The sequence below is a fragment of the Aegilops tauschii genome, chromosome 6 (genome assembly GCF_002575655.3).
Source record: "Aegilops tauschii subsp. strangulata cultivar AL8/78 chromosome 6, Aet v6.0, whole genome shotgun sequence".
NCBI lineage: Eukaryota > Viridiplantae > Streptophyta > Magnoliopsida > Poales > Poaceae > Aegilops > Aegilops tauschii.
Genome location: NC_053040.3, coordinates 408,251,019 through 408,272,643, shown reverse-complemented (window position 1 = coordinate 408,272,643; position 21,625 = coordinate 408,251,019). Strand labels below are relative to the sequence as shown.

General features: G+C 46.6%; 4 protein-coding genes across 5 annotated transcripts; 2 read left to right on the top strand and 2 right to left on the bottom strand.

Moving 5' to 3' along the window:
- Positions 1-1,526: 1,526 nt before the first annotated feature.
- LOC109766097 (protein CURVATURE THYLAKOID 1A, chloroplastic) lies at positions 1,527-2,626 on the bottom strand. 2 transcript variants are annotated; one of them, XM_020324866.4, is made up of 5 exons: positions 2,374-2,626; positions 2,182-2,276; positions 1,970-2,077; positions 1,770-1,841; positions 1,527-1,657 (listed from the first exon to the last, which is right to left on the bottom strand). In XM_020324866.4, exons 1-5 carry the CDS (start codon positions 2,498-2,500, stop codon positions 1,586-1,588), a joined length of 474 nt encoding a protein of 157 aa, XP_020180455.1. In that variant the 5' UTR covers positions 2,501-2,626; the 3' UTR covers positions 1,527-1,585. The 2 variants fall into 2 exon arrangements, with proteins under 2 accessions (XP_020180455.1, XP_020180454.1); XM_020324865.4 differs by having other exon boundaries at positions 2,365-2,588.
- A 355-nt stretch (positions 2,627-2,981) lies between these two features.
- LOC109766100 (membrane protein PM19L) lies at positions 2,982-4,170 on the top strand. The gene is made up of 4 exons (XM_020324868.4): positions 2,982-3,242; positions 3,315-3,495; positions 3,596-3,641; positions 3,755-4,170. Exons 1-4 carry the CDS (start codon positions 3,113-3,115, stop codon positions 3,956-3,958), a joined length of 561 nt encoding a protein of 186 aa, XP_020180457.1. The 5' UTR covers positions 2,982-3,112; the 3' UTR covers positions 3,959-4,170.
- A 9,197-nt stretch (positions 4,171-13,367) lies between these two features.
- LOC109766096 (uncharacterized) lies at positions 13,368-13,792 on the top strand. The gene has a single exon (XM_020324864.2). The coding sequence runs from the start codon at positions 13,379-13,381 to the stop codon at positions 13,550-13,552; it is 174 nt and encodes a 57-aa protein (XP_020180453.1). The 5' UTR covers positions 13,368-13,378; the 3' UTR covers positions 13,553-13,792.
- A 126-nt stretch (positions 13,793-13,918) lies between these two features.
- On the bottom strand, positions 13,919-14,884 carry LOC109766095 (basic blue protein). The gene is made up of 2 exons (XM_020324863.4): positions 14,418-14,884; positions 13,919-14,316 (listed from the first exon to the last, which is right to left on the bottom strand). The coding sequence occupies exons 1-2, from the start codon at positions 14,599-14,601 to the stop codon at positions 14,117-14,119; spliced, it is 384 nt and encodes a 127-aa protein (XP_020180452.1). The 5' UTR covers positions 14,602-14,884; the 3' UTR covers positions 13,919-14,116.
- Positions 14,885-21,625: the final 6,741 nt, after the last annotated feature.

The following is a 21,625-nucleotide window of genomic DNA, read 5'->3' as shown; positions in this document are numbered from 1 at the left end:
CGTTCGGTTTTATGTACAAATTATCCTAGTTTCAATGAAATCCGCCGTGTTTATGTCAAAATTCATCCGGTTTGATCGAATTTCGTCCGGTTGGTTCGAGTTGTTGTGAAAATGTATGTGGCTACGGTTGGATGGCTGCCTCCCACGTCCGGGTCGTTGGAGATGTGGGAGGATTTTTGCGGGTCACCGTTGGAGTTGCCCTAAGAGTATTGTGATAAATAATGTTCTGCCGAATTTACGATATGAGGTTTATCGTGGAAGAAAGTAGAGAGGAGCACAGACGGAGGTACTTATGGTCAGTCCACTCCCTGAGAGGTATGCACGAGACACTTCTATTCTCGTTATTAGCCGGCCTGAATGCACAAGTCTTTACTGTTATTTACAGCCTGAATGTGCAGTCCAGTCTACGAGCAGACCAAACCAGCATGCCTCACATCTGGCAGTGCATCATCTCAAATTCACAATAGCATTTTATGAACGTACGGTCCAATTTCCTACGGGCTAATCCCCACTAAATTCAAAGCAAACCCCCCTGTTCTAAGTAACACCACTGATCGCGACATCTTTGTGGAAGCCACCAAGTTGCCGTGGGAGATGAAAACAAGGCAAGATTTTGGGATTCTCCTTGGCTACAGGGCGTTAAGCCAAAATGCGTCTACCCCAAGATCTTCGACCTCTCCAGCAAAAAGAATTGCACGGTTAGCATGGCTATGCTGGATAACTCGTGGGTCCGCCAAATTGACACTCAGCATGGCTTTTCCATAGAGCACATCCACCAGTTTGTTCCTCTTTGGGAAATTCTTGCTCATATTCACCTCAACCAAGGAATCCTGGACTCCGTTACGTGGAAATTCATTGCCAATGGGGAGTAATCGATGACCTCGGGATACAAGGTGCAATTTGTTGGGTCGGCCTCCACGACCATGGTTCCCACAGTGTGGAGGGCCTGGGCTCCCCCACCCCCAGGTGCAATTTCTTTACCTGGCTTATCATGCAGGATAGAGTCTGGACCGCCAATACTTGCTTCGTCGTAAATTGCCAAACCATGGGTTGTGCTCCCTATGTAAGCAATCTCCAGGAGTCTGTGGTGCACCTCATTTGTCACTATAGATAAACGCAACATATTTGGTCGGAGGTCACTACCTGGCTTGGGCTCCATCACATCATGGCTTCGGATTGGCTCCTAGTGACCTCGGTGAAGGACTGGACGGTCGATATTCTCCTCCTCAACAATGCTTGTTAGGTGAGAAGTTTGGAAAGAACGGAATGGTAGTCTTACGCAACCTCATTGCCCCGGCGATGATGATTATCTTGGAGATGAAGGAGGAGGGCGATGATGATTATCTCGAAGATGAAGGAGGAGGATAGGCTCTGTCCCTCGGCTGGGGCTGCACACTTGAGTATTGTAAATACTGCAAGAGTAATTGCTTTGTCTTCCTACTAGACGGGTTTTGTCTAAACGGACTTCTTTAATCAATGAAAATGGCAAGTCTTTTGCCTTGTTAAAAAAAAAGCAAACCCTCTGATAAGCGTTCTCGAGATATTCATCCAACAAAAATAATAATCCATACAACATTATTTTCTTTTACTCTGCCTCTGTACCAGCAATGCTCTTCTTCAAGGACTCCACGTCGTCGGCCAGCTCTTTCCTGCGTTCCTGCAATGGTATTTTGTCCAAGATCATGTTAACGAATTACACGTTTCTTGCAATCGAATTAGTTCTACCACCAGATACTACCAGCTAAGCGAGCCCGTAACTGGTCGCGCACCTTGAAGAGGAGGTAGCGGTACACGAACCATCCGCTGTAGCCGAGCCCAACAAGCTCCATGATCTTGGGAAGCTGCATGCAGAAATTATTCAACGTGTCATCGGTACTCAAGTCTGATGAGTGGACACACGATCGACATGATCGGTCGATCCAAGACGGTGGTCATGGTCATGTACTCATGTACTTATGAGCGTACACACCAGAGGCAGGGAGTTGATGGCGCCGACGATGACGGAGGAGAACCATACGGCGACGATGGCGCCGCCGGCGTACGTCAGCACGGTGGACTTGTTCTCGACGGCGTCCCACTGCGACAAAGCAAACAACACGCACGCACCGTTGCTCAAGCCGATCAGCTCGCCGTTCTACGTACTCCCCGAATACGCATTAGCGCCTCCTGTTCTGAGAGTACCTTGGCTTTCAGGTCGTCGACGAGCTCGTCGCCGCTCGCGGCAGAGGTGTCATCGGAGGAGGCCTTCGCCCGGAGCAGAGAGAGCCGCGGTGTATCTGGTTAAAAACATCGTGCTAATTGTTAAGGCGTCTACGTATCTGGGCATCGCCATTGCGGAATGAATGTAGCACGCAGTATAGGTACCGTGCGCACCTTGGAGGCCAAGAGGGGAGAAGTTACGCCGTGGGAGGAGAACGGACCGCGGCGCGGCGGCGGCGCGGACGGGGAGGCGCGCTCCTGCTCCACCCAGAAGCGCCGTAGAGCACGCCGTTGCGGCCATGTTCTCACCTGCAAGCTCTTCTCTGGCTCTGGCTATGCTGACACGCTCCTTAGTCCTGTGCGTCCCTGGGCCTCTCTTTCTCCTTGTGTCCCGGGCGGAATTTGATTTGATGCTTTTGCGCGGTGATCGGCCACATGGCAGGATGGTGGGCTCTGATTGGCCGGCTGCCTATCTTAGAAATCTGTGGCTGGCCCCCAGCGTTTGGTTGGCTGTCCTAGGAACAGAGGTCTCAGCTCACAGCTCCGTAGTCCATACCAGACCACCACATTGTCCCGTAGGAGTACATCGGTGGGCTTACCTCGTCCATGCAAGCTGCAACGGCGGCCGGCAGTCGCCCTCCGAAGCTGGCCCATGTTACTATGTACGCGTGCCTTTGCGTGGCACACGGTTCTAGCGCGGGGCCCGTCCTCCATGCTAGCTTCGCGTGCACAACAGCATTGCCGTTGCACGAAACTTCTAGTGCGCGTCATCACAAACGGCCCCGGCCCCTCGGCTGGACGCTCGAACACTTCCAGTAGTAGTTACATAGCGACCAGAGTCACCAGATCAATTGTGCACACACTCGAGACCGACGGTAGCATTCGCGGCCGGGGAGCTAGCAGTAGTGGATCCATGGCCGTGGGCGCGGCGAGCAGGCGGTACATCGGGCCCCTGCTGTGCATCAACCTCGTCATGCACGCGGCCGTCCTCGGCATCGCCGGCTGGTCGCTCAACAAGTTCATCGACCGCGAGACGCACCGCCGTACGTACTACGTCCTTGCGTGCGACATGATCGATCTGGTCTGGTTAACGACGTGAGTGACGCGGTGTGCAGATCTAGGAGGCAACACGGCGACGGGGTACCTGCTCGTCTTCTCGCTCATGGCCGGGGTGGTCGGCGCCTGCTCGGTGCTTCCCGCCCTACTCCACGTCAGGGCGCCCTGGCACAGCGAGAGCCTCGCCGCCGCCGCCTCCACCGGGCTCGTCTCCTGGGCGCTCACCGCCCTCGCCTTCGGGTTCTGCCCTACACTCGCACCGCCAGTAATGTAATCACTCGCCATCTGCTAGTACGTAGTAACTCACAGTGCTGTGCCATCTTTCCTTGAACATCTGCAGCCTCGCGTGCAAGCACATCACTCTAGGCAACCGAGGAAGGCGCCTGGTACGTCGTCAGCCAATGCTAGTTCTGCACGCACCGGTGCATCTATCCTTGTATATTACTGCTTTTCCTCTCGGTGGTTCTAGTTATGAATTATGTGCTCGTCTTGCTAGCAGAGGACGTTGGAGGCGTTCATCACGATCTCGACGCTGACGCAGCTCTTCTACCTGCTTCTGCTCCACGCCGGCGCCTTGAGCAGCGTGCATGGAGTTGGACAGGCCTGCGGGAACCACGGCGAAGCCTGCTGCCGCGAGATCCCTCGGGGAGAGCTCGCCGCGGACCATAAGACGGCGGGAGGGGTTCCGTCCCCGGATGCATGACCAAAACTACCGGGAACTCGAATTGTACTGAGTGCCAACAACTGTATCGGGTGCAGTTCATCGGGCACTCGGTATAGTGAGCAATTTACCAAGCGCGGGATGACACGCTCGTGTATTTCCGTAGGCACTTGGTAGACAAATAACACTCAGGACAATAGGGATACATGCCATCTGAGACCAGATGATGGAAATACAGACGGACTTTTTATCTACCAAGTGGTTTAAATCTTAAGTGTTCGAAAAATAAACACTCGGTCCTCGATATAGTTTTTAGAGCATGAGGCATTACCCTCCACACCGCCGCACGAGCCATCAAACGTCATGTCGGACAACCATGTTTCTCGCATCAACCTTGAATCCATGTAAACTAAGAGAATGCCCCTACGTTGGTACGGGCAAAAGCCGGATGACCATACATTGCTATGAAATAATAGAAATATGCACATTTATCATATTGTTATTTTAATTCAGAAATACATGTTAAGCATGATGGCATATGGTTTCATCAAATAGTGACAAATTAAAACTCTCTTCGGCTTCTTTCTTTCTTGGCAGTCTTGGTGTCTCCTAAACCAGAAAACCGCTCGCCACGTATACCATCCATTATTAAATAGTATCAATATCACTCAATTCACACGTCCATGCATATCACTATTACAAGGTACACAAAAACTGACAATTCCTTGTAATGAGCTTCTTAATTTGAGCAATAGTAGCACAAAAAGAGAGATCCAACTTCCGAGAGTGTTCTTTAACAATAGCATGTCCGTTCCATTCTTCATAGCAACAATCAGCCTGAAAAAACACTGTCTATTGTTTAAGTTCATGTCCAATATTAGGCCCAAATTGTTAACTGTGGCCATTGGTAAGTATATAAAGCAATAGGTTTGTAGCCCACCTGGCATCGGTTTGTACTTAAAAACATCTAAAACAAACTGAGAAAAGGTCCGCAGATAGGTACAAAAGGAACCGATTGTCACAAAAATCAAGTAACTTTTGAAACCCAACCGGGAAAAACAAAAATAGTATCGAGTGGTAATTGGCCAAATTTAAAGCCCAACTAATGTTGTGTACTATCGAATTCGTCTTTTTTCTTGAACTATGTTATGAATTTGACTTCAAATTTGTGACACGAGTGTTCCATCTTGCAAATACGATCTATCCCATGTAATTCATATAATTTTTGGATTTTATTTTCAAAACATATTTAAGCATGTCAACCATATTTATTAGATGTTTTCTCAAAACATTCAAGGATGCCAACAAAAGGACCGTGTGCACAAGAAATTCACCCTTTGGCTGGTCCCCCTCTAGCATTTTTTCCTTCTTGGACTTAGTCACACTACTTCACGTTCTGTGTTGGATCTTGTCGGTAACCCATGCTCCATCTCTGTTCTAAAAAAACAGCTAAACCTTTTGCTAAGTACCTGGCCCACTCCTTCGACTACCATCTAAATTCAAAAGCTCTTACACCCTAAATATTAATAATGTTAATTAGAAACACAGAAGAGCCAATAAACCATCAAATGCAACCTTCAATAAAAAGCTGATTGTATATAGGAAAGGTTTCATTTATCTTGAATCAAGATTTATTTATTTTACAATGTCATGAACCTGGTGCCAACGGCGTACTCGCAGCGGCCGATGAGCCTTTGGCCACTGCCTACACCGTGCTCGCGCACGCCACTCCGCTGTTGCCGCAAGCACCGGCCACACACTCCTCGCCGCGAGCAGCCGAAACGATGGAACTCCATGCCATCATAAGCCAATCCAGATGTTGAATTAAGGCTAGTACTGACATCCCATATTTGAGGATTGCACCCGGAAGATTGCACTCAACACACCAGTTGAAACCAAGATTAATAATACAAATACAAAGAAAACAAAGATAAGCAGGAATAGGTTGTTTATGGCCTGCTCGATTTGGTCCCTCTATATAGGCAATAATTTATAGTTCAATTAGACGCATAAAGTTTGTTACCTTTGTAGAAAAAAAAAATTGGTTCCCCTGGTATTTAGTGCCGGCGACAATTTCCTATTGCAGCGACACCCTGACATGGCCCTACTTAAGCTCCTCCTCGTTCTTGTTCTTGTTCTAGTTCCGGTCCGGCAAACCATACCATCTTCCAAATATTGTTAATCTCTGCAAAAAAAAAATAGGCACCAGAAAATCATAACCACATCACGCATGCGGGAGCAAATCGTACCAAATGTACAGCTGGAAGAGCCACACACAATAATTTTCTCAATGACAACATTATTTAGATCAAATTTGGCAAATGGAAGAAGTTTGCGTCATGGGCTGGATGAAAGAACATAGACATCTGTAGCCTATCCTAAAATATAGCATGGAGATGAGTTTGTATATTTGTGTGAAAACTGGAAATACTCTCACATGATTCAACATATTAAAAAATAGTTCAGAAAAATAACATGAACCACGACTACGAATCCATGACCTCCCTTATCATTAAAAAAAATCAATTAAACTCAACCATGGACATGAAGAGCATTACCTGCCCCAGAAACTTCATGTTGCTTTCTCCTCCTGCAAAAAAATATCAGTAGAATGAAAACGAATGTAATGCACATGCACATGAAGATACAAATTTATTATTTTCTTTTCTTGCTCTTTACAATCAAATAGCCATATTTTTCTAGACTCATACTGAGGAATCATGTCGACGAATATCAAGAAAGTTGGGGCATCGCCTAAGGCGTACGAGATTGATTCGACTCACCTTGCGGTGATCTGAACAGCAAAAATAAACCGGACAGCGACGCCCTCAGGTATGGCGAAAACAAACCGGAACCGCTTCTTAAAGCTGGCGCCGCCCACGCGCGGCCTAAAAAACGCAAACGCCGTGATTGGCCATTCTCAAAGATTTTGAACGTGTTCAGGGTGGCCAGCGCCGCCCCGAGGTTGTGCCGCATCACGATGATGCTCACCTCCACATCCTTGTAGGTGTCCACCAACTTCCGTACCTGTTATCAATGACTCCTAGCTTTCCCTTCAAGAGGCACCACAATTAGTAGAAAACACAAAGTACGACAACAAGTACAGAGAATTTGTAATCCAAATATAAATATATGCTTTGTAAATAGTAACCACAAGTGGATAAAGTATATGTGCGAATTCTATGACACTAATATACTTATGTTCCAACTCAAATACTCAATTCATGAGACACAAGAAATACATAGACTGGAATAAAAAAAACGAGCATTGTTTCTGGACAGGACAGACAATATTCCTCTACCTCACCTTCAAATTTTAGATTCTGAATTATCCTAAGCAATGAATCGAGCTGAATAATATGCAGCTGGAACTTGACGTCCGTTCCTCCATCCTTAGCATGTTCCTCAATAAGTGTTTATTATCTTCAATAAGGTGAATGCAACAAACCTAGTGGAACAAAGGTCTCCAAATTTGAATGCTGGAAATAATACATGCATGAAAGTATTGTCCTAAGACATTGGCACCAAATAAATAACAGAACTAAATCAAGGTGCACAAGAAGCCTCAAATGGAAAGGACCAAAAGAAGAAAAAAAGCTTAACACATAAATAAAGATAATTATGAGGTGAAAAGAACTGAAAATCTAGAGTAAACTGAACCATGACCCGGCCAACACCTCCCTCTCTCCTGCAAACCAGACAAGAGTCTGACCTTCATTACAATAAATACTAATTTGAGTGGTAATCTCTCTCTCTCTCTCTCTCTCTCTCTCTCTCTCTCTCTCTCTCTCTCTCTCATAAACGACATGTTGAGTTTAAATACTATATATAAACAAAATCTATATCATACAATAATTAACATGCTTGTATTTAACCTTACAAAGGAATAAAGAATTATCTTCAACATAAATGCTACCCATAAAAATGAAAGACATGACACCCGCAAAATAAACGACATGTTGAAGAGGAAGGTTGTAGTTACATATGATGTCTTGTAGTACTTGTAGATGACCAGGATGTAGTAAACACTCGAAAATGGTGAGCTCATTTTTGCTAAACGTTATGTGCCCAACTGATTTTTCTGCCTTATTTTCTGCCAAATACCTTCTTCTTTGTTCTTCCAATGCCTCCCTTCACCACCCCTACCTCGGCTCCTCTCCACTCCATGTCAACCTAATGTGGCATGCATATTCTGATCATGTCTATCATTCATATACCCAAGTTCCCCACCATTGTGTCCCCATCCTTCCGCATCTTGACAAGTGTCTGCGAGCATCACGTTTCCATCACGCCTAGCACAATCAATGTTGTTGTGTACTGTTGAACAAACATAACAAAAAAATTATTATCAGGCAAAGCACCTTTTTTGACAGATGAAATACAACATTTGGGAGTCATCCGAGGGGCAATGAAAAGATATTTTATGTAAAGGACAAGAGAAATATCATGAAAACATACATAGCAAAAAGAGGAAAGATATCGAAAGCATTGATGAACACCATTTGGCCTTATGAAAATAAGAACCCGTGTGAACTTGACCAGATCAAAACAATAGAAACATAGGTGCGTCACACACCCATTGCCATCCAATAGATTTTACCGTGTTTGCACGTTCTGTGCGTTACATGTGTGCGCTCATCTAGCTGAAGATTAACTAATCAAGCTAACTTTCTGTATTAGCGCATCTGGCCGAAATCAATTAGTGAATCTATGTTGTTTCACGTGAGTGTACGGGAAGAAGTAATCAGCAAGAAGGCGTGCTATCTGGCCGTGCAAACAAAGATAAGAAAATTACTTAGCTTGATCAATCTGCAGCTTGCCGATTCCTTTCCGGCCGGATGGGCATGTCTGGCTGCTGCGCAATACAGTACAAAGCAAGCAAGCTGGATCGAATCAGGTTTTCAGTGAATCACAGGGGGAGGCATGGGGCAGTGGAAGGTGAGGACTGCAACATTGATACCTTCAGCAAGGAAACGGCCTGCCGGTGCCGCCATCGACAACTCCGGCCACTGCCGGAGTTCAGCTTTCGCTGGCAACCTTAACCATCCAACCAGTGGACCCGAGTAGCCCACCTTGCCAACCCTCACCGTGTAAGACCAGCGCGCCTACAGCCCCTACAACCACCACCATCTCCTTCCGGCCGCCTGGACACCGTAGCAGCAGATCGAGCCAGAGAAACGGCCACTTCGCGCTGCCATGCCCAGATCTGCGCCAGAGCCGGCTGAGGCGTGGCGACCAGAGCCGGCGGCGGCGCGGCGCCGAGGTTGGTGCGACGGCGAGCTCGGTCGGTGAGGCGTCGGGGCAGAAGCTGCAGGAGACGGCGGCGGGGACCTCGAGGCCGAGCTCGGGCCATGGCTTCCCTGGCTCCAGAGGCCGTGGCGGCGCCGGACGCAGCGGGGGGGCGAGGAGGAGGCCGGCCGGCGGGGGAGGTAGGAGCTCCTCGTCCCCTCGATCCAGATCGGGATCGAGGAGGGAGCAACAGGGGCGCGAGGGAGCGGGCGATAGGTTTAGGTTTTTTTGTCGCTGGTTAACCCATAGGTCTTTTTTCGTTGGTTAACCTTCGTAGGTCTATTTTTTTGGTACGTGGATGGGTGCGGGTTGGGGCCTCAGGAGGAGGTTTTTTCGGTTTCTGGTGGATAAGTCAGAGGTGGGAGGAGGTACCCAAAAAATCAAGGGAGGTGGGACGAAAATTGACCGGCGGAGACTACCAACTGCTCCATTAGGAGTAGATATCCATGCACGTCGGTCGATCGCATAGTTGTAATTTATCACCAATTCAATGCAACAAAGCAAACTGAACCATAATTCAAGATTAAAACATGCCAAAATGAAATTCAACATCTGGGATGCGTCTGCTACGGCGGCGGACGCTCTTTCCCCCTCGTACTCCTTGCGCAGATTGATCTCCTTCTTCCTCTTCTCAACCCAGTTATCACCTTCCGGATCCAAGAGATTTGCATTAGTAAGCATTATCCTTGAATCCTCCGTGTCTCAAGCAAGTTATAATCGCTCCTTCTTGAGCTATATTGCTCCAAAAGTCCGGGCCTTCTCGACTCCCCTTGGCACACACATCTTGCTTCTCCAAGTCCATCTTCTCCCTCCCAATTTACAACTTGTTGTTCATCCTCTCTCGCTCCCAATCCTTCCTCTCTTTTTGCGAACCCAACATGAGTTTGTACTTCTTCTCTCTCTTCTCCTTCCTTGTGGAAAAAATGTATGTCCATTGTGGCGGGGTATTTTAGATGCCCCGGCGTCACGCGTGACCTTCCCCTTCTCCCACTTGGTTTCCATCACTTGGTGGTTCTTCATTGGCATGATAGCTCATCCATCCTCCCCTAAAACTTCTTCCTCTTCGTCATCCAATCCAATGGATTTCAGGAGCTTGAGCCATCAATTTTCAATGAAGATTGACTTTTGGCACTCCTCTTGGCCGGATAGCAAGCAATGCCCCAAAGTCATTGCACGAGACATCTTTATAATCTCTAGAAGGAAGAATTGGTGGATCAACATGCATTGAGACAAGATGCATGAATCACTTAACTTCACATCTTCGATGGCATCACCATTGATCATATCTATCGGTTATATGCCAATTGGCCTGAAACCCTACGTATCAGCAGGCATGGCAGACTTTCAGCAGAAGATCATTGGGCACTCTTATTTTGCGTGTGTCGTGTAGCGACCTACCAAGTACCTCTGTATAGCCTCTACGTACAGTTGGGCCGGCCCAACCAGTAGGACTCCTCTCTTTGGTTTTGGGAAGGTTCTGAAACATTTCCAAACCATTTTTCTGTGTTCATTTCGCATTTTCCCGCCTTTTATTTTCCTTTTTTCAAATTCATCAATATATATATATATATATATATATATATATATATATATTATTTTGCAAACACTTTTGAACTTGCGAACATTTTTCAATTTCATAAATATTTTCTGAATTAGCCCACATGTTTTTAATTCACAAACATTTTTTAATTTTGCAAATATTTTTGAATTCATGAACATCTTTTGAATTTTGCAAGATTTTTTTGCAATCCTGAACTTTTTTTGAATTTTGTGAATATTTTTTCAATTCATGAACATTCTTCAAATTGATGAACATGTTACAAAATTGCTAACTTTTTTTAATTCATGAAGATTTTTCAAGTTCGATAATGTTTTTTCAAACACTGAATATTTTTTTAAAATTCATGAATATTGTTTTCGGTGGGTTGAGTTTATGTTACTCCTCGTCTTCAACTGACAAGATGCAGTTTTTGGGCTCTACTTCAACATTTAAAACCGTATTTGGACTGTGGGCCGCCTGCAGCCTCGTGGCTGCCCAATTCGGATCTTTGCCCCTTCTGCAAGAAGATCCCGTGATAAATAAAGCTACGGGAGAAAAAAAAAGTCCCCTCCCGACTCCCTCCTCTACCGGTGACCCTCGCTGGCGAATCGCCGCCGCCATCCCCCGCCAGCCGCCACTCCTCGACGCATCCGCTCCCCGCGACGCCGATCCCTGACTCCCTGCCGACCCGCGCGTGCTCCCCTGCCCTCCTCGGCGCCGCCCACCTCGCCGCACTCCCGGCGCCATCACCCCTCGCCTCCCTCCGCACCCCCGTTGCGCCTGGCCGTCGTCGTGCTGACCTGCCGCTCCTGACTCCGGCGCCGGAGGCCGACTGCCCGATCTCCTCGACCTGCAGCTGCTAACCCGGTATTGAACTAGATCAATGCCCTATCCCCTAATGCCATGATAATTTCACCTTTGCTTTTATTTTGACATGTCAAATTCCACTGTTTCCAATCTCTTAGTTTCAATATGTTACTGGCTGATAATTATTTTGGTTTTATATGTATCATGTGGTTGAGGATTATATTATACTATTGTGTTATTCCTCGAAAAAAAAACTATCATGTGTCAGACTGTATAGTATTTTCTTTGGTTGTACTTGATTGTTTTAAAACTTAAAACTGCCGGTGCAGCATTGCAGCAATGCTTAGAGGTCAGAGTGTTATATTAATGTTTATAAATTATGTGCAATGTCTATTTGAGTTTGTTTTGGGTCAAATTTGCAAGTTCAAAAAAAAACGGACAATTTGGGATGTGGCGGGCCAGTTGGGTGCATCAACGGCCGAACGACTGCATCTGGACGCCAGTGTCCGTTTTGCCGACCCAAACGGACAAAATCGGGACCAAACGGCCGTCCATTTGGGGTCGAAGGTTGGAGTTGGCCTTAGATCGTACCTTCACCTCTTGTCCCATTTTCTTTCTAAAGTGAATTGATCATCATTAACAATAGTCACGTAGAACTATTACATGTCTAATGTTCTTTTCTTTATGGAGTAGTTGGGGAAGGGAAATTTGTATGACACTTTAGAGCTGATGCCAGTGAATATTCAGTATTTTAAGTGTGTAGACATGCAGTTAGCCCTGATAAAATATATTATGTAGTTATACATGATGATGACAATAGAGTTTTCCATCTGTAAAAACAGTAGAGTTTCTAAATTCTGCTTAAACAAAATAGTTGTGCGCTCAACTCAGTGAGCATTGTTAGCGGCATTTTAAACCTTGACTGTAGGTTGAAATGTATTTTCCTTTGATTGTGATGCTATAACCAGGAAAAAATTGGATTGTTGCATTTTCCCAAGAATGATGTAGGTGCTCTAAGCTTGACAAATGAGCATGCATGGTTTGGCTGTTTAATTTTCAAATGAAATACTTGGATCATGAATTCGGTTTTGGCGACCTTGCAAGATGAAGGTTACTAGCAGATCTGATAGATTCTTCAATTACATTTGCCCAATTCTAGATTTGGAATCTTATTGGGGTCAGTAATATCAGAGGTGGTGCTGGCCAAAAACCAGGGATGGAGTGGTAGCTCGGTAGAGGATGGGTCCTGTGTTAACAAGTGGTCATGGTTGCTAGCATGGTATATTGGTATTCTTGGAAGGTGACATATTAGAGAATCTGAAGGGTTGAGGGAAGTGTTAGGACAGGGAGATTTCTCATTGCTTGAAATATAAAAGAGCTAGGCTTAAATAGTCCGATTAGGCTGGCCATTGTATCACTTCTTAACTGACTCGACTTTTCCTCTGCTTAATGTATCTCGGCAGCCACCTCTCCTGCCAGTGTCTTTTATTCTTGCTGTTGTAGCATCCTACTGGACTACACAATCAATGAAGCAACTGAGCGGCAACATCCTGACTTTGGGAATTATATCTATAATATAATGACCAAACGTATGAGGTTGGAATCTGAAGAAATGAATCGTTATTACACAGTGCCAGTAAACGTAGCTTCTGTTACTTTCTTCTGCGAAATATGTATCATTTGGCTTCATGTTTGGAAAGGGTAGTGTGTTTCTGCCACATGACAGCAATCATTTTGTATCTTTTTTTGTTTTCCCATGTTTTTTTACATCCTCTGTCGAGATGCATGTACATAACCTTATATCATCGTCTCCAGGTTTTCTCGCGATGGGGCTTTTCGGTGGTAGCTTCAAGTTTTTGGTGGGAGTGGGATGTGGTGTCTATGTAGCTCAGAACTACAACGTTCCAAATGTCAAGAAGCTGTTCAACACGTATGTTTTCCTGGCAAAGCACATTGAGGAAACATACCGTAAGCCGAAGAAAGACGACAAAGACGAGTGATTATCGCACCCCTGGCGAAGAGAAGTGTACTCTGACATGACAGAAACGTGATCTTCAAGAGCTTATTATAACTATGACGATGCATAGTGGGTAGCTGTGAAATTTATCGTGGCAAGGTTTGTGGATCTTTATGACGAACCTTAGTATTTTTGAAGTAGGAGAAAAGGTATGCAAATATCCGATCGATATATTATGGCACTAGTACAAGTTTCACTATAAATGGAACCTCTTGTGTCGTCATCTTCCCCTGAGTGCCCGATTTGCTATCTCTTCCTTACTGGTTAGGTTTTTTCCTTTATTTTTTGAGATTTACTGGTTAGGTTTTTCCTGTGTAAACAAAGGATGGAAAAGCGCTAGTCCATCCAGTTTTCAGAAAGCTTTAGACCCATATTCAAATTAACAGGAATTGTAACTCGCGGTTGCTGCATCTAGAACAAGAGTGCACGGCAATGGGAAGCAAACTAACAGTTGGTTTAAGCATTAAGCAAACTAAAAGGCTTTAGTCGAAAGCTTTGGATCGATCTGATCTGAATGTGGTAACAAGTCACTAGCCACTTCTGGTCCCTAGATGACCCTGACAGCGATCTTCATGTTGGCCTTGCAGTGCCCGCGCACGGTGCAGACGAAGTAGTGCATCCCCTTGACCAGCCTCACCTTGTCGTGCCCGCTGCTCAGCGCCCTTTTGCCCTTGGGCACCACACAGCTCTGGTACGCCGCCGCGTCCACGGCCGCCACGTCGTGCACCGCCCCGTTGTACTTGAACTCTGCACACACACTCACAAGCGCATCGTGTCACGAACGAACGCATATATTACTCCTACAAACTAGCGAGCGGCGGCTAACAATGAAGCAGACATCAACTCACCGAGCACGTCGCCGGCGCGGAAGGTCCTGCCCTTGGCCCACCCGGCGACGTTGAACTTCCAGCCCCCGTAGTCGCCGACCGTGTACTTGGCCGCCTCGGCGCTCATCGCGAGCAAGCCGAGCAGCAGCGCCGCCGCGCGGAGGACCGCGGCGCCGTTCCTCGCACTGCCTCTTCCCAGAGCCATCGACGCAATACACTACTAGTGACGGTGACAGTCAGCTTCGAAGTCGCAGGCAAGATCGAACGAGCTGCCGGTTGCCGCGCACCGGCGTGGCCTCTTATAGCGCGTGCTTGCGCGGCCGAGCTAGCTAGGCATTGAGTATTTAGTGGCAGTAGTGTTGAGGAGCGCGCGCGGGTGGAGTTGGTGCGCGTGAATCCGGCCGCCGCTCCCGCTCCGGCGTTGGCAGGTTGCGGTGCTTTTGCTTTGGCTACCGAGCTAGTCGGTGGCGGGGAGCGGAGGAACGCAACAAAAAGATGAGCTCTCCCAGGAGTAAAATAGCAGCCATGTCTGATGATTTCGGCGTGCGCCCTGTGTGCAGCAGGCCTTCCCAGCCAAATATGAAACTGAGAATCAAAGGTGGCGGTGCCTATCTTTGGCGCTGGAAAGAAGTTTCATTGCATTTTTTTTAGGGGAGGGAATGGCAAGTTTCATTGCATGTTGGATCGATCTCGGAAGTGCATCTTGCCAGTAGACTTGTCGTGGACGCGAAGTGTTATTATTGCTACCCAGTAAAAAAAATCTTATTTTTTGGGTAAACAATCCGACTTTACTGATATAAATTGGACAAAAGTACATCAAATTGAATGAAAACGAACCAATAGAAGGTCAAGATTAAACATAAAGTTACATCAAAGTTCTCCATAGTCGTTTACTATAGATCTATCTCTTGCATCTCTGCTTTTCTCCATACATGCAATGAAGAAAATGCAGAAGACCAAACCTACACAAACTGAAATAACATCAAAATCTTCGATGAGCTGCCCACCACAATAGGTGAGAACTTAAGATCATTGAAGGCAGTATGGACGGGGTTGCAAGACGGATTGTTGAACACTATTACTTTGTGTCATACCGTTGGGGAAGAAGACCAGGAGCGAACGAATCAACATACCCAGTGACCAAGAGCATGCTTACAATACTATTGCCACCATCGCCGTCAAGATAGGCCGAAGTGTACGACAATCTGTGAGAATGCGAGCCATCGATCCGCGGGACCAAAACACCACAGGATCCCCGATGTAGGTCGCATCGTCCACAATAGCCACACCAGGACGATGATAGAGCTGTGGGATTTTTATTCCGTACGATATCGCCTCCATCATGAGAATTTGCCTCCAAAGACACAAAAATAAAACATAGATACAAAATAAACTAGACTTTGAGCATTGATCCATAGCTCGAAGGTGAGGGCAACCAGCGAAAGTCAAGAACCTAGTCGCCGGTGGCTAGGGCCATTTCTTTCCCGATTCGATGTAGTAGTGATTAGTTAGATTGCTCGTACACAACCAACAAGTTTGACCTAGTACAACCTCTTTGGCGATCTAGTGTCAGAGCTACCTTAGGGCAAAAATAGGTCACGACTCACCGAACCCAGGAGCAATCCTCAGTCAGCCGAACAACAATTTCCTCAATCTCAGCCCATTCAGCGGCGCCCCGACATGAGACCTCTTCGGCGCCTTAGGCACCAGTTCGCTAAGCTAGCGCTAGCTGGGCCGGCCAAGCTAGCGACTTGGTTGCTCGCTCCTTCCCTTCGTTTCGTCCCTTCGTTCGACGCAAGCATGTTTGCCAAAAAAACCTGGTTCATTCGTTTGGTTCACCGTCAACCATTTAACCGGTTGACTGTTGACTTGGAAAAAAACATGGATCTAAAGAAATTGCGAATGTAAAAACAATTCATGTTGTAAAAGTTCACGAGTTTGAAAAAATTATATGGTTTGGAAAACATTAATAATTTGTTTTAAAAAAAGAGGTTCATGAGGTTCAAAAAGGCTCATGGATTTCGTGAAATTGATTTTTTCTCATAAATTTGAAAAAAATTCATGAATTTGAGAAAAATTCATGAGTTTTAAAAAAGTTCATTGATTTGAAAAAATTCATGGATTTCGTAAAAATTGAAAAAGGTACATAAATTAGAGAAAAGAGTTGACAAGTTTGAAAAATGTTCATGGATTTTGCGAAATTGGAAAGAAGTCATAAATTTGAAAAAAACAATCATGAATATGAAGAAGGTTCATGAATTTTTAAAATGTCCATGGATTTAACTGATTTTTTAGAAAATTCACGAATTTTAAAAGAATTCAATTAAAAACAAAAAGAAAAAATAACAGGAAAAACGAACAAGAAAAAACAAAAAGGAAAAAGGAAAGAAAAACTGAATAAGAACGATCACGGACAGAAGTAATTAGAAATAAGAAAAAAAAAAGTAAGTAGTCACAATAGTTAAGGTGTTCTAGTTGGTTACTGTGATTTGAACTGAACGAAGTGATCTGCAGTTTCAATTACATCGCACACACCTTTTTTAAAGGTTAATAGAAAAGAGAAAAAAAGGCAAATGGTCCGGCTCATCGCAGAGGTAGGTGTGCACCGGTTGGTGAAATATCGTGTAAACGGCGCTGAGGGCGTCAAATAGGAGTTAGCCTCTGCCACGATTTCCTATTTGACGCTCGCACAAGGCAAGCCAACTAGTGATAGATCTGGGTCGGGCCATTTGGCCGAGTACACAGATCCTGGTTTTGGAACCCTCTAGGAGTTCTAGAAGGTTGCAACCCAGTTTCTTGCCATTTTTTAAAATGGAATTTTTAAAAAGTTAGAAAATCATAATTCAAAAAATATTCATGTTTTAAACATTTTAAAATTCTCAAAAATATTCCTTTTTAAAAAGTATTTGCAATTTTCAAAAAGTTTATATTTTTCAAAAAATGATTTAAAATGTTCTGAGGTTTTTTCCTTAAAATCACCTTTTAAAATATATTTTTTTGTGTTTTCCCCTGAAAATGAATGAAAAACTAACTAAAAACCAAAATAAATTGACTGTAAATTAATAAGATCCAGAAAAACAAAAGTGGTAATAAACAAAGGCTCGCTATGCTACATGGCGGTAAAATGGGTCGGTCCACCAGGACGCTACGTGTGTGACACCCCTTCTATTTTGTAGCTACCATCCGTCAAATAGGAGGTCCCATGCTTTGCAAACTTCCACCACTGGTGTTGCCGCCAACGTTCCATCTTCTTTCTCAACTTCGATGGTGGACAACCAACACAGGAGACCATTTTAAGATCATTGGCAGTCAACTTACAATTTTCTTTTTACTCTTGATAGAAATCCTAATCTACACCAAACCAATACCCCTCCTCTACCTCTGGTCGTCGCTTCAATGCCAAAAGACGGAGCGGCGGGGATTCTCGTTTCTTCTTCCTTGTGTACTAACTGTTGGTGTTGCGGCAATATCGCTTCCACGATGATGTTGGTGTTATCTCTAATAAACACTACTGTATATCAAAGTCCTATGACTCCCATCCATCTCAGTGGTGCTTGGTGCAATGTTACTAAGGAACATGACATCTTTATCCCTGTTGTTCTTCAAGGGGCCGGGGTGGCCAGTCACTTCAGTATATGGTTGTATACTATTCTCTCTATCTCAAAGTAAGTGTCTCAACTTTGTACTAACTTTAGTACAAAGTTGTACTAAGGTTGAGACACTTATTTTGGGACGGAGGGAGTATGTTCTATCGATGTAATGTAAAGCAGACATGGTTTAAAAAACTCTGGCAGTGAGCGTTTCCACTTAACTCTCCGCAACATGGTTGCCTCTAACTCGTTTTAGATCCGCCTTCACATTCGCGTTGTCGTCACTTCAACACTGTGAGGCAGAGGGGAGGGATTCTCGTTTATCGTTCCTTGTGTGGTAACTACTAGTGTCACGATGATGTCAGTGTTGTCTCCAATGAAATGATGTCTCAAAGTCCTTCAACTCCAATCTATCTCGGTGGCACTTGGTGCGATGTTACGAAGGAACATGAGAGATTTTGTCGACGTTGTTCTTTTCACGCGCGTGCAAGCATGGGTGTGTGTGTGTGTGGGAGGGGGTCGGTTACCTTACTATATGGCTGTATAGAATGATTAGAAAACTTTGGCCGAGGGTACTTCAACTAAACTCTCCGTTTTTAGTGACACGATCACCTCTAACTCGTCTTAGCTCTGCCTTTTGAAAGGATCGAGAAGAGGTGTCTAAAGGGGGGGGGTGATTAGACCCTCAACAAAGAAAGGTAGCAGTTTTTTATTTCTTCAAGTTAAGGTGGAGTTTTAGCACAAGTTTAAACATTCACAATACATTTCAAGCAAGCATGGCAAGAGTATATGAGCAGCGGAAATTAAAGCATGCAACTTGCAAGAAAGTAAAGGGATGGGATTGGAGTGTGCAAATGCAATTGGGGACACGGAGATTTTTGGCGTGGTTCTGATAGGTGGTGCTATCATACATCCACGTTGATGGAGACTTCAACCCACGAAGGGTAACGGTTGTGCGAGTCCACGGAGGGCTCCACCCACGAAGGGTCCACGAAGAAGCAACCTTGTCTATCCCACCATGGCCATCGCCCACGAAGGACTTGCCTCACTTGGGTAGATCTTCACGAAGTAGGCGATCTCCTTGCCCTTACAAACTCCTTGGTTCAACTCCACAATCTTGACGGAGGCTTCCAAGTGACACCTAACCAATCTAGGAGACACCACTCTCCAAAAGGTAATAGATGGTGTGTTGATGATGAACTCCTTGCTCTTATTCTTCAAATGATAGTCTCCCCAACACTCAACTCTCTCCACTACAAAAAAAGACACATCCGTGACATTTTGTCCCGAACGAATTTTTTCTGTCCTGCTTATGACACTTCTATGACGATAACTGTGACAAAACCCGGTATCATCATAGATGTGGTGGGCTCCTACTTCTATGACAAAAAATCATGACAGAAAATGGGCTTTTCATCCTGGGCGGGCCGGAGATGCAGCTGCCTGAGATTCTTTGGGCCATCCATGACGGAAAAAACCGTGGTAGAAGCAAGGGCGAGGAAAATATCAGGGTGTTCCCTGTTACGGTGGGTGGTCGGGGCCGAGCGATACACGAAGGTTTGCGCGTTTCTCTCGTACACGTAAGCGCGTGTGTGCGAGGCGTTGCGCTCTAACTGAACCCGAGCGAGGCGTTGGGCTCTAACTGAACCCGAGCGATTGTACTAGCTACGTTACTGAACCCCGATCGATCCCTTGTTGTTAACTGAACCCGAGTGATTCGTTCGCTACTGCTGCTAACTGAAGCCGATCGAACCCTGCTGCCTCCTTCCCTTGATGAATAGTGAGTGTTGTTGGGGGAGGGGGGTTGGATGAACAGTTCCCGGTGGGGGGTTGGATGAACAGGACCCCGTGGTGTTGCCTCTGGATGAACAGGACCCCGATCGATTGAGCCGGCTGGGGGTGGATGAACAGGACCCCGTGGAGGGCAGGATGAACAGAACCCCGTGGAGGGCTGGATGAATAGTAGCCGATGGAGGGCTGGATGAATAGTAGCCCATGGAGGGGTGGTTGAACAGGACCCCGTGGAGAGGGCTGGTGGAACAGTAGCCGGTGGAGGAGCGGTGGAGGCTGGATGAACAGGAGCCCGTGGATGAATAGTCGCACGTGGAGGCTGGAGGAGGTCGATGGTGGATGAACAGTAGCCTGTGGAGGCAGTCGACAGTGGAGATGAACAGTATCCCGTGGAGTCCTGTTTTGCGGTACGCTACACCCCTCCCGATGAACAGGACCCCCGTTTCGACCGTAGCGCTCCAACACAAGTCCGTTTCCTCCGTTTTGCGGTACGCCACACTCCTCCCGGTCAACAGGACCCCGTTTTGATCGTAGGAGGTCCAAGAGAAGTCCATTTCCTCTGTTTTGCGGTACGCCAGACCCCTCCCGATGAACAGGATCCCGTTTCGACCGTGGCCGGTCGAACACAAGGCCGTTTCCTCCGTTCTGCAGTACGCCAGGGCTCGTTTCGATCGGCTGTTCCGTCCAAGCCGGTTGGCTCCCGATGAACACGACGACGACGCAGTTTCTTCGTTCCGACCTAGCCATGTACACGAGCCCTGGCCGTACGTATGCACGAGTAGGCGTTCGAGACCCCACCCATATGTACGTACGTGGCCGTATTTACTTTCTTGCACCCTGGCCGCTATACGTACGTGTATACGATATTAACGGGACTGCGTGACATGCTACCTGCGCCTCTACTACGACACGTGCGCGCGTATACTACGACACGTGCGCGCCTCTACTACGACACATGCCCTTCCTTACACGGCCACGGTTCATCGCTGCAGCCTGCAGACAGACCGATCGTATGTACGTACACGTTCGCGACCAGAATGACAACGCTACGTATGCTTCAACCAGGTGGGTCCCGACTGTCAGGCACTTCCTTGTGTGCGAAGAGGTAGCTGGTGGGTCCCAGCAGTCAGGGGGCGAATCATTTTTTTGCCCATAATATGGACGCACTTCCTTGCATGCGAAGATGTAGTTGGTGGATCCCAGTAGTCAGGGGGGAAACGCTTTTTTTCTCGCGAATACGATGGCCCGTTCGGTGGGTCCCTGTTGTTAGGTGGAGGAATCATTATTTTCCGCGTAATAAGGAGGCACTTCCTTGCTATGGCCATGGACCCAGCTGTCAGCCTCTCCACATACAGTACTCTTCCGATGGAAGTCGTTCCTTGACCACATTGACCACGCCGCGCCGAGAGCACCAAGGCGGTGGACGACGGCGAGGCCTAGGAAGGGGATGATGCAGAGCCGGGAAAGACGCGACAGTGGATGCCCACGCGGAGAGGAGTATGAGGGTTCACTGGTTCGGCTTTGGTGTGAGGCTGTCGTCGCCGCAGAATAACATGGGGTGTGGGTGAGTGGAGGGATGGCCTGGCCAGCGGTGGGAGTAGTAGGGGGCGGTGAGGCCTCCGTGGCAGCACAGCCGGCCACGGGAGGCAGGAGCAGGCGGCACGACCGACGCTGCTTTGGGCGGCTGGAGCAAGAAGACCAGAGGTTGAAGAAGCACTACGACCGTTGGATGGACATCATATAGTCACTGGAGCTAGAATCGTTCATATTGACTAAGTTGACAAAGCCCTCCGTCCCCGTCAACTTAGTAGGCCCACAAGTCAGCCTCACACTATGCTGGGTCCCAGC

Bases quoted from the DNA above. Each gene is read 5' to 3' on its own strand.
- LOC109766096 (XM_020324864.2), top strand. From the start codon at position 13,379: ATGGGGCTTTTCGGTGGTAGCTTCAAGTTTTTGGTGGGAGTGGGATGT.
- LOC109766095 (XM_020324863.4), bottom strand. From the start codon at position 14,601: ATGGCTCTGGGAAGAGGCAGTGCGAGGAACGGCGCCGCGGTCCTCCGC. The intron at 14,317-14,417 runs GTGAGTTGATGT...GTGTGTGTGCAG, and splicing joins CCGCGCCGGCGACGTGCTCG to AGTTCAAGTACAACGGGGCG.
- LOC109766100 (XM_020324868.4), top strand. From the start codon at position 3,113: ATGGCCGTGGGCGCGGCGAGCAGGCGGTACATCGGGCCCCTGCTGTGC. The intron at 3,243-3,314 runs GTACGTACTACG...CGCGGTGTGCAG, and splicing joins CGACCGCGAGACGCACCGCC to ATCTAGGAGGCAACACGGCG. The intron at 3,642-3,754 runs GTACGTCGTCAG...TCTTGCTAGCAG, and splicing joins GCAACCGAGGAAGGCGCCTG to AGGACGTTGGAGGCGTTCAT.
- LOC109766097 (XM_020324865.4), bottom strand. From the start codon at position 2,500: ATGGCCGCAACGGCGTGCTCTACGGCGCTTCTGGGTGGAGCAGGAGCG. The intron at 2,078-2,181 runs GTACTCTCAGAA...GCTTTGTCGCAG, and splicing joins TCGACGACCTGAAAGCCAAG to TGGGACGCCGTCGAGAACAA. The intron at 1,658-1,769 runs GTGCGCGACCAG...ATACCATTGCAG, and splicing joins ACCGCTACCTCCTCTTCAAG to GAACGCAGGAAAGAGCTGGC.